This window comes from Arabidopsis lyrata, assembly GCF_000004255.2.
Source record: "Arabidopsis lyrata subsp. lyrata unplaced genomic scaffold ARALYscaffold_3, whole genome shotgun sequence".
NCBI lineage: Eukaryota > Viridiplantae > Streptophyta > Magnoliopsida > Brassicales > Brassicaceae > Arabidopsis > Arabidopsis lyrata.
This window is the reverse complement of record NW_003302553.1, coordinates 4,384,148-4,399,619: the sequence shown is the minus strand read 5'-3', so window position 1 is coordinate 4,399,619 and position 15,472 is coordinate 4,384,148. Positions and strand designations below refer to the sequence as shown.

Below are 15,472 nucleotides of genomic sequence, written 5' to 3'. Positions count from 1 at the left end.
GAAATCATGTGGAGACGAGCAAAATACTGACAGCGCAAAAAGAGTGGTCGAACGATACTTTCCCATGATACTTTATATTTCATATTTCGTTTATATATTTTTGAATGTATAATGTTTCTAAAAAACGATAATGCTTCAAAGAAAATATTATGCTTCATGATTTTTTTGCGGAGGACCCACTAATTTAAGATCTATTTGTGACTTGTCCAATAGAAAATGAACCGAACGAAAATAAATTTATATGTGTAAGTTGGATACAACAAAGTGGAAACATGTCGAATTGTGTTCCTTTTACCGACCTAAACTCTATGTTAAGTCGTGATGGTCGGTTATTAATGTTTTGCTTTGGAATTTTAATATGTAAGCATTTAAAATAACTTTTTATAAATATAGGAATCATCAATTAGTGTTTTAACGGCATTAGTTGCCAATTAACCGCTAAAACATTACACCAAATAACCAATTAGAGACAAAATGGTAGAAAGATATTGATGGTTTTTTTTTTTTTTTTGACAGCATTGATAGGTAAATGATATACATGGCTATAAATTCGACTATGAGGAATCGACTTTTAGAATAATATTAACACTGACTATCACTTACACATATATCTCTTATATATATATATATATATATATATATATCTATATATATATATATCTTTAGTGTCTTAGTACATCAATGTCTATAAAGAATGATTCTAATCCACAAGGAATGATCAAACGTCCTGCTCGCTATATGCGCGAGCTTGATGGTCTTTTGGTTCCGGATTACGATATTCTGTCTTTTTGATAATTTTTACAGAAATAGCTTTAGTTCATTAAAAATAAAAAATATTGGTGCATGCTATTTAAAGAGCCATAACTCGTTAGAAAGGTATTGGAGATTTAATACTCCAACTAGTACAAGATCGATTATCTAGAAACACCAACCTTTAGTTATGTGGACGAGATAAAATCATACAAGGTGGAGCCGTTGGACTATGATCGAGAAACATAAATATGTTTGAACTTTTACTAAAAAAACATAAACGAAATTATTGTCAAGTGGGTGAAATGCATTTATTAATTGCAAATTTATTACTCAAAAGCAAAATGACTGTCCAATGAGGGCATCTCCTCACGTGAAGTCGGCCACCACCAATCTATTTTCCAATAATTAATTGACACTATTAATTTACAAACCAAACAGTACTATTTTAATTCTTGTTTTTTTTTTTTTTGTTTTTTTTATTAATTTGTATTTTAACTAAAAATATTAACATAAATATTTTAAAATATTTGGAATGGATGGTAGAACGACTATTCAAAAATATCTACTATACATTTTTGCAGCAGTTTTTGGGGTACTCAAATCGGGTCAAATTTGTTTAATTTTGACCCGGAAATCTTCAATCGGATCTTTCCTTAAATTTTGGCAAAATTAAAAAACGAAAATAATTAATAAAATCTAAAATATATATATACTTTCTCAACTAATTACTATATTTAAACGCTTTATTTATGGTATATTCTCCACGATTTTTATAGATAAATAAATCAAATATGATGATTTAATGCTAATATAACAAATTTGCACTAATTTCCTAAAACCTCTCTACCTAATTTAAACATAAATATATGATTCTTATTTCACTTTTATTTGATCTTATATTTATATTATTTTAAATTATTATAAAATATATAAATAGTTAGTAAATTTTAGTTTTTTTTTTTTCTGCATATGTTACAATTCAAATTTTTTAAAACGGACATATATTACTCAATCGATGAATAAAAATATGTGTGTAATCTATATTAACATTTTTAAGAACAAATTGAGCATTTAATCATGTCGTTATTTTATTCAGACCCGAAATTGAGTTATTCGGATCTTTCTTTAATTTTTACAATTATTTAAAATGGGACAGTATATCACGGGTGAAATCCTAATTAGTATTTTAAGATACAATTATAAATTGTTTTTACGGGTTGGTCTAAAAACACACACTAATTTAAAAATATACATGGAAACTATTTGAAAGCAACTTTCAAATTAACTCGAATTATATGACATTTAAATAAAAGTGTTATTAAAAAAATAACAAAATGATGTTTAATTTTATTTTAGATTATATGGTTGGACGGGTTTGGATCAATATTAATACGAGACAATATACCACAGGTGAAATCCTATAAATAACAAATCAAAATACAATTATACAATCTTAAACACTGAACAAAACAAATACAACTTCAATTTTTTATTTTAGATACAACGCATGTGACCCGCGGTATACAACAAAAAATATTATACACAATAAATTCATCAATTTATAAAAATAAAAAAATCAAATAATTAACCCGCGGTGTACCGCGGGTCATATCCTAGTTCTATAACAAGTCTCTATATGAGTTGCAATAAGATTCCAACTTGTGAAAGAGATTAAAACAAGATCATGATAACACATGATTTAGGACATCTATGTGATAAATTTAGGTTTGACATGAGTTTCTAATTCAAAACTAATTGGTAATAAATAGATTAGTCCTAACTTTTTATATATTATTTGATGACTTCTCTTATTTTCGATATGAGACTTTACTTCACTAATACTATGTATATCTCAGTCATGTATTCACTCATATTGATGAATCTTTCTCTTCGTTTACTTCACGATGTAGTGAGACACACTTTGTGTTCATTTCCTTTTACTTCACGATGTAGCGAGACATAATATTTCTGCACACTTCTCATGCACACGCCATCTTCTTAGTTTTTTTTTTTTTAGTTGATATATATCGTGCGGTTGAAATTATGAACATCTTATACAAATATAAAGTCACACAACGACGACTACAAGTCTAATACTCTTACTACTATTTCATCTTCGGTTAATCCTTCATCATTTATAGTACATTGTAGATCTAGGAAATAATTATTGCGGTCTAATAAAACAAATTGATATCAATCTGTGTTACGTTGTAACTTGTAAGTTGATAGTGAGACCCAAGCAATAAATAGCATGGCGCTAGTAACAACACACATATAAATGGATGGTCCCCTAAAGATATCTTACGTCCAAATCTACATTGGTTTTTTGTCTCGTTAAAAATGTATATATCAGCTTACCAATTATTCATGAACTTTTCAAAAATTGTAGGATTAAGGGCTTGATTGGTTCTCCCGCTAGCACCCTTCTAGCGGTTGTTAGCGGTTGGTTGCGGTTATTAGCGGTTGGTTGCGGTTATTAGCGGTTGGTACCAATCATAGAAACCGCTCTGTCCCGCTTCGAACCGCTCGAAATCGCTGAATTTCAAAAGCTTCTTCCCGCAAGCGTTTGCGGTTGCGGGCGGTAGCGGTTGGATTAAAAAAAAAAATCAAACATTTACTTATAATTATTATAATATATATTAATCCTATATATATATCTTTCATCTTTGTATCACGTTCTCATCAGAAACCCTAATAATATTCTGAAACTCTGTTCTCTCAATGTCTTCCACCCAAACTGATGAAAATCAATAATCAAATGTAAATATCATATATCCTTTTATTCATTCATCACCTCATGTGTAACTTTTTGAATATTTTTCATGACATCGTTTTTTTTATTTTCATTACGTATTGCTTTGCTTTTTGATTGAATATATGTTTCGATTTGTTTTTTCAAATAGAAACTCACTTGCTTTTTGATTGAATTCAACGTTATTTACAGTTTGTCCCATTACTTGATGCAATTTTTGATGTTAAACCAGATGCATAAAGTACTATCTTATTACAATTTTTTTTATTTTTGAATAATTATTTAGTACTTTATTTATGGTTTTAATTATTAAGCATGTTCAAATTTTCTAATATTATCATAATAATATATTGGTGTTTTTTTGTAATATTTCTTATTTATTTTGGTCATTTTTTTTTAGGTTGTCCCATTACTTGATGCAATTTTTGATGTTAAACCAGATGCATAAAGTACTATCTTATTACAAAATTTCTTTATTTTTGAATAATTATTTAGTACTTTATTTATGGTTTTAATTATTAAGCATGTTCAATTTTTCTAATATTATCATAATAATATATTGGTGTTTTTATTTCTTTTTTTTTGTAATATTTCTTATTTATTTTGGTCATTTTTTTATTTAACTGCTATCGCATCCGCTGGGTTACCAGTCATAAAACTCCCGCAAACGCACCTATTTTTAAACGCTAAACCAGTCGTTCAAAACGCTTGATAACGCTTAAAGCCGCAACCGCCCACTTCTGCAAACTCCCGCAACCGCAACCGCAACCGCTGCTTTTAAACCAGTCAGGCCCTAACTCTACCTACTTCATATCGGAGCAAAATAACTACACATAAACAGATGATTGATTCTCTTATGTATAGTTATTTTTGCCTTACGTATCAAATACCATTTGTTGATAAGACTATAATAGATCGGGCGAAAATATCATTTATTGGCAGTACTAAAACATTTTGTTATCAAGAAATTGGAAAGAGTAATTTTCTTCAGATTTATTTATGTCCACGTGCTGTTGAAGAAAATGAATGAATTCTGTATATTTTGATCAATGTGACGTGACGTCTACTTAGATTATGTTAAGGAATATTATATCGAAGCATACAATAAAATTATTTAAAAATAGTGATTACTAGTAAGAATTTACTACAGTATGTTATCGACTTTAGACTTAGTGGCCGGATTTTGGTTTTAAAAATCCGGTAATTGTTTTTATTACAAAAATGAGTTGGTAATCTTTTAGTTTAGTATTTCCTGTGATTTACCAAATGTTTTAGTGTAGTTTAATGAGATTTTCTAATAAGATACGATTAAATAAACCAACTTACTCGATATTGTAGTCAAACCGATATCTTTGACTTCCCCACCAACAAATTGAGTTCAAAATGACTCAAACGATGATCCATTTAAAAAAGGAAATTATCATCTCCTATGATACAATTTTATGATCATGTCATTACGTCAAAAAAAATCGTTGTAAGCCGTAATGCCTTTGAACACTCTAATTTCTCCGAAAACAAACTTTCAATTTGCAAACGAAAATCAGCTTGCAAAAATATCAAACAAAGTTAGTTTTGCGAAGTTATATCCTAAAAAACTCAGAATAATGTGACGTCTATCTAGAAAATTAGATTTAACCAAAAAAGAAAAAAAAAACAGTTTTTGATAGGTCAAAAGTCAATCGGTCAAATATATAATAGATGTTAGTTAAGAGTTGTTCACATTTGTATTTTGTAGCCAACTTTGTAACGTGACCTTGTTGGCCGCAATTGCTTGTAGTTGCCACATACATATTCATACACACCATAATCATAAATTCATAATAAACAAGTAATATCATGATGCATATGTGATATGTATAGTTAATTAACATACGAACAAAATACAAAAAATCTACATTGAATAATTTCATAATATTATACAACAAAGCTACAGTACTTAATAATCGAAGATTTAAAACTATGAAATCTTAATAAAAAACGTCTAAAATAGTCTTGCCTTAATAGACGTGTGAATACATGAGATATAATTATAATAATTCTGACCAGAGATTATATTACAAACCTGTAACAAAAATAAAAACAAATAAAACTGAGAATCGTGGACACATGGTTACATGTGAGATACTTGTCTCTAAAGATCCCATTCCTCTTAACCAGAATCTTTTCCTCTTTCTCTAATCATATCAAAAGCTCCCTTAACCATCTCTATAGCTGCTTATATATATATATAAGCAAATCTGTTCTCTTCACTAGATTACAAAACCAGTAACCAAAAAAATAAAAAAAAACTTTGTATTTTTCTTTTACTTCTGTGATCTCTCTAATGGAGCAACAACAACAACTACCTTCTACTACTACTAGACCCAAGCCCAAGCTACTAAACCGGCTCAACACCTACGTCGGTTCGAGCCGGGTTGGCAAACGGTTCAAACTCGCCGAACGTAATTCTACTTTCACGACGGAGCTCCGTGCTGGTACGGCTACTTTCTTAACCATGGCTTATATCCTCGCCGTCAACGCTTCAATCCTCTCTGATTCCGGTGGAACTTGCTCTGTTTCCGATTGTATCCCTCTCTGCTCAAACCCAACGATTCAACCTTCTCAGTGTACCGGACCGGGTCTCCGATTGATCCAACCCGACGTTTCCTGTAAATTCAACCCGGTTAATCCCGGTTACGCCACATGTGTTGAAGGAATTCGAAAGGATCTAATCGTCGCCACCGTAGCTGCGTCACTAATCGGTTGTGTAATCATGGGATTGATGGCGAATCTTCCTCTAGCTTTAGCTCCGGGAATGGGAACTAACGCTTATTTCGCTTACACCGTCGTCGGATTTCACGGATCCGGTTCAATCTCATACCGGACCGCACTCGCCGCCGTTTTCATCGAAGGATTGATCTTTCTCTTCATCTCCGCCATAGGTTTCAGAGCAAAGCTCGCGAAACTCGTTCCTAAACCGGTCAGAATCAGTTCCTCCGCCGGAATCGGACTTTTCCTCGCTTTCATCGGTTTACAGAACAATCAAGGAATCGGTTTAGTCGGTTATAGTCCTTCAACACTCGTCACTCTCGCCGCTTGTCCAACCTCATCACGAATATCATTAGCTCCCGTTATAACGTCAGCTAACGGAACCGTTAGTTTACTCGTCGGAGGATCAGTTTCCGGCGATATTATGTGTCTTCACGGACGAATGGAGAGTCCAACGTTTTGGCTTGGTATCGTCGGATTCGTGATCATAGCTTATTGTTTGGTGAAGAACGTGAAAGGAGCGATGATCTACGGGATCGTCTTCGTAACGGCCGTTTCGTGGTTCCGTAACACAGAGGTAACGGCGTTTCCAAACACATCGGCCGGTGACGCAGCTCATGATTATTTCAAAAAGATCGTTGATGTACACGTCATCAAACACACCGCCGGAGCTTTAAGCTTCTCCGGGATAAACAAAGGACATTTCTGGGAAGCTCTGGTGACATTCCTCTACGTTGATATTTTGGATACGACGGGAACGCTTTATTCCATGGCTAGATTCGCCGGATTCGTCGACGAGAAAGGAGATTTCGCCGGACAGTATTTCGCGTTTATGTCCGACGCGTCTGCGATTGTGATCGGATCGTTGCTTGGTACATCTCCAGTGACGGTTTTCATCGAATCGTCAACGGGGATACGTGAAGGAGGAAGAACGGGATTGACTGCGATTACGGTGGCGGTTTATTTCTTCTTAGCGATGTTTTTCACGCCGTTGCTAGCTTCGATTCCGGCTTGGGCGGTTGGTCCGCCGTTGATATTAGTTGGAGTGATGATGATGAAATCAGTGACGGAGATCAATTGGGAAGATATGAGAGAGGCGATTCCGGCATTCGTGACAATGATTCTAATGCCGTTGACGTACTCCGTCGCGTATGGATTGATCGGAGGGATTGGGAGCTACGTGGTGTTGCATCTATGGGATTGGGGAGAAGAAGGATTGGTGAAATTAGGGTTTTTGAAAAAGAAAGTTGAAGAAGAAGAAGAGGAAGAGGATAATAATGGAGTTGTCAAAGCTAGTGAGATTGATACTAACGTTTAGATATTTTTCTTTGATTTGATTTTACATTTTTGTTACTATTGATTTTTTTGATTTCTTTCCTAGGAAGAAAGGACAAGTGATTGCATTATTGATTTGTTGCTCCTGTAGATTTTTTGAAAAGGAAAAGTGTAAAAATGTTGGGGAGAAAATAAAGAAAACTGTAGAAACCTGTATCTCGAGTACATTGACAATGGTAAAGGTGCACTTGAGCTTAGTTTTTGAATTTGACTTCATATTGAATAGGAATTGAAAGGTTCAATATAGAAACAAAAAGGAGTCAAATAGGACACTTCTCTTCTTCTCTTAGTTAATATGAATCAAGAAAGTAACAAAAGAAAAAGCCTATGGAACTCAGTATTTGATCGAACAAAAATGACTTCTCAGTGATGGCCGTTATGATTTTTTTCCGATCTAGCTCTCGGTTTGCTCTCTCAAACGCCTAATGGTACTCCTAACTGTCACAGCACTAGCCGTGTTCATAGTGTATGCACCGCCTGCTTTCACTTTCCCGCAATCTTTGCAACCCCAAATGCCAACAGCTTTCCTCTTAACGGCGTACTGCATCAGAAATCAACATAACCAAAACTTCTTTTCACAAAATGCAAAACTCAAAGAAGCTTCGCAGACTTAAAGCCGTATTGAATTCAATGACAATAATTTACTTAAGAGATGGCAATGAGAGTTACCTTGCCGCAAAACTCGCAGAAGTAATTGCTGTGTTGACTCACTTCCATCTTCTTGATCTGCTTCCTAAGACTGGCACCATATCGTGTACCTTTGCAAAGGCACAAAATCAAAAGATTCAGATTGAGAATTCAGTAAATCTATATGTTAGAGATATTTCACTTCTCTGTTCATGATCTGAAACGAATTCTTCTGACCAAGGAAACAAGGTTTCAACCTATGAATCAAGAGAATTCTAAAGTTACATACTTTAAACTATAACCAAGGATTGGTTTCTGAATACTCACCATATTTGCCGACGATTCCAGCCTTCTTCGTTCTCTTGGTCTGAAATCCAAAAAAAAAGAAGAAGAAGATAAGTTGAAAGAACGAAACAATCTAAAACAAGCTCAGACTATAGAAATGAAACAAGATTCCCAGGTGATAGAACAATCTCTACAAAATCTAGCAATGAAAGTTCAATTAATCACTACATCCAAATAGATAGATAGAATCACATAAAAATCTCTCTATCTAATGGTCTAGAGTAATGAAAAATATGTTTTCAAACTGGAGAGATTCAATTCAGAGACATGAAAAGAATATTAACTCACCATTTTCGCCGGCTTATTGGGGAAAGCAGACGACGTACCAGTTCCGGCGAAGAAGAAGGATCTCTAGGCTTTGCTCGTTACGATAAGTACAGGGGATTAACTTTTATTTAAGTGAATTAGGGTTATACTAATGGGCCATAATTTATTGTTTTAAAGCCCATTTAATAAAAGCCCAATAAGACAGTGTCGTTTTCGTTTGTGTGACATAATTATTGCAAATTGCAGATTTCAAGAACGAGAGATAGAGAGAGCAAGAGGACGATGAGTGTGATTGGAACCAAAAGCTGTATTTTCTCGGTGACTATATATTCCCGAGGAAATGAGATTTCTTCTTGCTTCACTTCTATCAACAAGAAATCGTCAATTGATCTGAGATTTCCCAGAAATCTGGCGGGAGTTTCCTGCAAAATCTCTGGAGAAAATCCAAGAACAAATGGGGTTTCTCTTAGCTCCAAGAACAAAATGGAGGATTACAATACAGCTATGAAGAGATTGATGAGGAGCCCTTATGAATATCATCATGATCTGGGTATTTACATTTTTTCAAAAATTGTGCATGAAATTCCTTTTAGAATATTGTTCTCTGATTAGATTAGAACTGAGAGAGTGTTCTCATGGAAGCTGAGTCTAGTTGTTTGAGTTCCAAGAACTCTGGAAGCTATGGTTTCTTGAACTTGGAGATAGATTTATGAAAATTGATACAAGATTTTAGTTTTTTTGTTTGAAGCTAAAAGCATCTATGACAGTGAATTTTGGGTAACACATTGGATGAACAATCATGGACAGAGATAGATTTATGAAAATTGATGACTGTGTTGCAAGGATTTAGTGTTTCTTGTGGATCTAAGGTTGTATATGATGAGTCTTTGTCCTGTTTTCAGGTATGAACTATACATTGATAAGAGATGAACTTATCGTTGGGTCGCAGCCACAGAAACCTGAGGACATAGATCACTTGAAGCAGGAACAGAATGTTGCTTACATACTTAACTTGCAGCAGGACAAGGACATTGACTATTGGGGAATCGATTTGGATTCCATTGTTCGAAGATCTAAGGAGCTTGGAATCCGTCACATGAGAAGGCCCGTAAGGAACATTTCTTGTGTTGTCAATCTGTGGAATCATGTGGAGCTGAGATTTTAATCAATTGTGGATTTCTTGTTTACAAATCTGTTAGGCTAAAGATTTCGATCCACTTTCGTTGAGAAGCCAACTTCCAAAAGCTGTTTCTTCTTTGGAATGGGCGGTTTCAGAAGGTAAAGGAAGAGTCTACGTGCATTGTTCAGCCGGACTGGGAAGAGCTCCAGGGGTTTCGATTGCTTATATGTATTGGTTCTGCGACATGAACGTAAGTTAAAAAGTCTCACTCAACTTCACTACAAGAAAGTTTCAAACTTTTTTTGCGTTCTGATTCTGTGCTTCGAACAGCTTAACACGGCTTATGACAATTTGGTATCAAAGCGTCCATGTGGGCCTAACAAAGGAGCCATCCGCGGCGCAACATATGATCTGGCTAAGAACGATCCCTGGAAAGAGCCCTTTGAGAGTCTCCCTGAGAACGCATTCGAGGACATTGCCGATTGGGAAAGGAAGTTGATTCAAGAACGTGTTCGGGCCCTCCGTGGAACCTGAAAATCAGTATAGCATATATATGTATAATTTCGAATAAAATCTAGACTTCTGTATATTCTAAAGCTACTGATGACTACAAAACCTCTTCTGCGTATTAATCCACCTTGTTGTAATGAACCCTGTGGTTCTTCTTGTCAATGTCTACAAGTCTATATACATGCACTTAGATGAAGTATTTCACTGTTTTGTTATTCGGTAAAGTGATGGCACGAGTCAACACAACACTTGGCTTTGGTTTTCATCAGAATTGGTGATCGGATCTAGGGAGATTTTTCATAAGAAAAGCACTTAGCTCATGTAAATGTTCCAATATTCTTGGCCTATGGTCAATGTGTTTTCGAACGACCCCATAAAAATTTAGAGAATCTATCAAGACTATATAAACTCTGCTTTTTCTTTACCTTTAGGCTTAAACAAGAAGAAAATATGTCCCGCTTTCTATGCATAAAAGTCATGTTTTCAACTCTCATGAGCAACCATAAAGTTGCACCGCAACATCTAATAAATGACATTCGTGTTATCTACAAACGAATGTTGAAAATTTGGCTCATCTAATTAAAGAGACAAAAGTTATATATTCACACACACGTTAATATAAGTGTAAAAGCATGTGTATGTCTGTATTTGGTGCGTGAGACGGTGAGAGTGTGAGCGTGTTGGGAGAGACTTGGGGAACAAGAAGAAGGACACGGTCAAAAGTGACGGTGGGCTTCGTCTTTTGTTGGTAGCAGTTGGAAACTCCATTAATGACTTAAAAAGTGACGGTGGGCTTCGGCTTTTGGTGATCTTCTTTTTTTTTTTTTTTATTTGATATGTAGTACATTCATTTATTTGAACAAATTGGTATTGAAGAAAATGTTTTGTTCAGCTTTTTCCCTTATTACTAATGTTTTTAGTTTCATGAAAATGTTTGTATATATAGTTTGTTGATCCACACAACAAAATACACAAACTTTTCAAAATAGATGCAATAGTTGCATACCTGTTTAATGTTCTTGTTAATAGTATAGTTGATGATGAAACTCGTGAATGTTATTCAAAATGTCCTTATGTAATACATTATCATACTCTATAAAATAATCTATCAATTTCAGCACAATAAGTTTGACAAAACAAAATAAGCACAATAATAAATGGGTATCATATTTCCGACTCATCTATAAACGTTTTCTGTTTCTCAATGGTCTCTTTCACTCTTTGTTTTGTAATATTTTATTTTAATATAAATAAAACATTAAACCCTATTTGTAATATAGCATCTTTGTTGATTGTGAAAAGCAGAAAGTTAACTTGCACATAAAAAAGGAAAAAAGGAGCAGAAAGTTAACTTAAAAATAAATTCATAATTTTATATATCAAAAAAATATTTAATATGGTAAGCATATACTCCTAATGTATCATCTTAAGTGATATTTAAGGTTTTTACACATAAATATAAAACATAATTTTTTTTTAGTTTATCATTTTTACATAAAACACCATTAAATAAAATGAATACAACTAATAAGAAAACATATTGTAAAATATAATTTGTAAAAAATTAAATATATAAAAGTTGGAAAAATCATTTAAAAAAAACCGTCAATATAGTAAGCATTTGTATTATTTTGTGTTTTTTAGTAAGTAAACATTGAATTAGCAGAGTCGTAAAACAGAAAATTAATGGTAGAATAACAAACGAATAGAAAATATGCATTACAGTATTATACACTAACCGAATCTTGTATTTTTTTAATGTTTTTTTTTAGCTTACCACACACGTTTAGAAATTTTAAAAACAAAACTAAAATTGTAACTCGTTACAAATAAAATGATATTTTAGTTGGACTCAATGGAAAGGACCGATTTATTCAACTCTCTATTTTTTCAAGTCCGACACTTGCCGCGTAAGTTTTCCAACTCCCGTTGACCTTTCTTCTCACCTTCACAAACTCCGTATATATATTTCTATACACTCTCTCTTTTATCTTCACCCACTTCTTCACTAATTCCAAAAACAAGAAAAAGTCCGCAACAAAAAGACTTTTACGAATGGCGATTTACAGATCTTTACTTTTGATCATTCTTCTTTTCATTTCCGTCTCTCTATCGACGGCCAGGATCTTACCCGGAGAGTTTCTTCCGGTCATTGATGACGTCGTATTCTCCGGAGAGATACCTCCTGTTTCTAAGTCGACGGCGGTGGGTTGCGGAGGAGCAGGAGACGAAGACGGAATACTCTTCTTTTGTTCCTGAAGTTGTCGCCGGAAAGTTCGGCTCCTTGGTGTTGAATGCTCTTCCGAAAGGGAATCGTCCGGGGTCTGGGCCCAGCAAGAAAACTAACGACGTCAAGACTTAGAACTGTTCTTTGTCGAGTTTTCTGTCCTAATTCTTACTTTTTTTTGTCCTTTAGAGATTCTTTGATTTTTCATTTTCATATAGAGATTGTTGTAAATGTTACATGTATTACAGAAAATTACTCTAGTAGTTTACGAAAAATTAGGATTTTATTTGGTCATTTTTAATCGAAATGATCAAAAATCAGATTATCAATATTTGTTTGATAAATGTTAATCAGTTTTACTAATTCCTATGATTATTTATCAGTTTTATGACTACGAAAGTCTTTAAGTTAAAACGCATAAAAGTTGTCAAGGCTACCATTGAAATTGACATTGTTTTTGTTTTGGGGTAACTTCCAAGAAAGAGCTAAAATTATAGGGGCCAAGGCGTAAGGGATCAAAAGTTAGTCCAAAATATGTAAATTGAATTGACGCGTGTTTTATGAGACCTCTTGACCATGATCCATTTTCCACAACGCAGAGTCTGTCGCAGACACAAGATAGTGCATTTTTATTACACTAGTGTATGGCATTATTTCTCAAATTTCGTCGTTATAATATCCCTGTCATATATGGGTCGAATAATTAAAACGAAGAAATTAGTGATTGTTTATTGAAATGATGTAATTAAACCAATAAGATTGTAAGGACTTGGGACTCCGTTTTGTTTTCTTAATAGAAGAAACAATAGCTTTCTAACAAACATAACAGTTATTCTTGGAAATCTTTTATTGTAAAACAACGTACCACACAACTCAGTTGAGTAAAACTCAAAAACCAAAGAAGAGACATTGTATGTTTGTTTCAGACAACCTTAAAAACAAAGCCGAGCTGGAACTGGTTCCTCTCCTTATGTCATCGTGTAACGATTCAGTTGCATTCCTTCTCATAAACCTCGCTTGCATATTTCCAGTTGATCACTTTCCATACATTCTTCAGATACTCCGGCCTCACATTTTTGTACTGATGAGAGAAATAAAGAGTGATTAAAGAGCTTAATCTTATAAGTTAACTCATGAGTCTTAATGTATCAAAAGTGTTGTTACCTGCAAGTAGTAGGCGTGCTCCCAAACATCTATACCCACCAGAGGTACCAAGCTTCCTCCTTTTGTCACCAATGGATCCTGCACCCCAAACAAAATCTTTTTCTTTAAAATCCATTTATCTCACATATGTTTATGAATATCAAGAACGCGGCCACGCTAAAATCTTTTGAACACATTCAATATCGCATTCCTGATCATGGATAAGTTACCTGATTGGCAGTTGTGTCAACCACAAGCTTCTTCAGTTCTTTGTCTAGTCCGAGCCACTGAATCAATCAACAGAAACAAGTAAATCAGTGACCATGGTCATTATAAGTAAAGCACCAAAGTGAACAATGTGTGCAGATGAAATTAAAAGGTGACATTAGAGTATTAGAGTACAGACCACCCATCCGGAGCCTTGCACAGCAGCACCTTCAGCACTCATCTTTTTCACCAGACCTTCAGGAGAGCCAAAGTGAGTATCAATGGCGCTGCCAAGAGATCCTTTTGGTGGCTCTCCACCACCTTCCTGTTTTATATTAAAACAAACCATTAATTTCAGAACAACGAAATCAAAGAAATACACAGAAACCCAAAACACAAGCTCACATTGACAGGAGCAAGGTTCTTCCAGAAAATCGAATGGTTGACATGACCTGCACAATAAAAATACACTCCATCAATTTTCATTCTCTACCACAAAAAAAAAAACTCAATTCATTTCCAATAGTTTCTCTGCGAAATTTCCCTTCTATCAACCAACTGGTTCGGAGCTCAAGAAGCAACAATACTAATTTCAAACTATAGTCATCAAAATTAATCATCAACTTCTATGTTCAAAGCAAATTTCTCTAACTAAATCAACACAAACCAATCGATCAAACTCATATAAAGAAATATGATCAAACAAAATTTCATCTAAACACAAACCAATCGATCAAACTCTTAAATTCGAGATTGGAAAATTTAAAATATTATTAATCCGCCGTTTTAATATGGGTTAAATCTTCATTTTATTATTTTTAACACTAACAATATTAGACATATGGGTTAAATCTTCATTTTATTATTTTTAACACTAACACAAACCAATCGATCAAACTCATAGAAATATGATCAAACAAAATTTCATCTAAACAAAAACCAATCGATCAGATCGGAAAATAAAAATAAAAGTCAGACACACACCTCCGCCGTTGAATTTGATAGCGCTCTGCAACTTAACAACAGTGGAAGCATCTCCTTTATTCACAGCCTGATCCAGCTGCTCAAGAGCATTATTGTAATTAGTAACATAAGCCTGGTGATGCTTCTGGTGATGAATCTGCATGATCTCTCCACTAATCGCCGGTTCCAATGCGCCATAATCGTAAGGAAGATCAGGAAGCGTAAAAGTCTGAACCCCTCTGAATCCTAAGAGCCTCGATGATGTCTCCTTCAAGCCGGCTAGGGTTTTTCTACTCGCTACACAACGAATCGCCATTGTTGCTTTGGATTGATTGATAGACCACACAGTGAAGAAGATTCTTTCTCCTTCCTCAAAAATGAAAATGTGTTTGTGGAAGGGAACGATAAATTCACTGCCTGTCACGTATAAATTAAGTAACAGTTTGACACGTAGACATGTGATCGTGGTTCTGCG

General features: G+C 34.2%; 4 protein-coding genes and 1 pseudogene across 5 annotated transcripts; 3 read left to right on the top strand and 2 right to left on the bottom strand.

Moving 5' to 3' along the window:
- The first annotated feature begins 5,422 nt into the window (after positions 1–5,422).
- On the top strand, positions 5,423–7,738 carry LOC9318772 (adenine/guanine permease AZG1). Its single transcript, XM_021031709.1, has one exon. It carries the CDS (start codon positions 5,829–5,831, stop codon positions 7,569–7,571), a length of 1,743 nt encoding a protein of 580 aa, XP_020887368.1. The 5' UTR covers positions 5,423–5,828; the 3' UTR covers positions 7,572–7,738.
- A 44-nt stretch (positions 7,739–7,782) lies between these two features.
- LOC9320890 (60S ribosomal protein L37a-1) lies at positions 7,783–8,946 on the bottom strand. Its single transcript, XM_002882659.2, has 4 exons — positions 8,849–8,946; positions 8,543–8,582; positions 8,258–8,346; positions 7,783–8,129 (listed from the first exon to the last, which is right to left on the bottom strand). The coding sequence occupies exons 1-4, from the start codon at positions 8,849–8,851 to the stop codon at positions 7,983–7,985; spliced, it is 279 nt and encodes a 92-aa protein (XP_002882705.1). The 5' UTR covers positions 8,852–8,946; the 3' UTR covers positions 7,783–7,982.
- Positions 8,947–9,081: 135 nt separating this feature from the next.
- LOC9320889 (phosphoglucan phosphatase LSF2, chloroplastic) lies at positions 9,082–10,656 on the top strand. The gene is made up of 4 exons (XM_002884777.2): positions 9,082–9,377; positions 9,730–9,935; positions 10,027–10,197; positions 10,278–10,656. The coding sequence occupies exons 1-4, from the start codon at positions 9,110–9,112 to the stop codon at positions 10,479–10,481; spliced, it is 849 nt and encodes a 282-aa protein (XP_002884823.1). The 5' UTR covers positions 9,082–9,109; the 3' UTR covers positions 10,482–10,656.
- Positions 10,657–12,432: 1,776 nt separating this feature from the next.
- Positions 12,433–13,047, top strand: LOC9318771 (annotated as a pseudogene). Its single transcript, XR_002333282.1, has one exon. The product of XR_002333282.1 is annotated as an uncharacterized LOC9318771 (transcript).
- Positions 13,048–13,408: 361 nt separating this feature from the next.
- LOC9320888 (superoxide dismutase [Mn] 1, mitochondrial) lies at positions 13,409–15,382 on the bottom strand. The gene is made up of 6 exons (XM_021031693.1): positions 15,019–15,382; positions 14,440–14,486; positions 14,234–14,359; positions 14,058–14,114; positions 13,849–13,926; positions 13,409–13,765 (listed from the first exon to the last, which is right to left on the bottom strand). Exons 1-6 carry the CDS (start codon positions 15,311–15,313, stop codon positions 13,673–13,675), a joined length of 696 nt encoding a protein of 231 aa, XP_020887352.1. The 5' UTR covers positions 15,314–15,382; the 3' UTR covers positions 13,409–13,672.
- Positions 15,383–15,472: the final 90 nt, after the last annotated feature.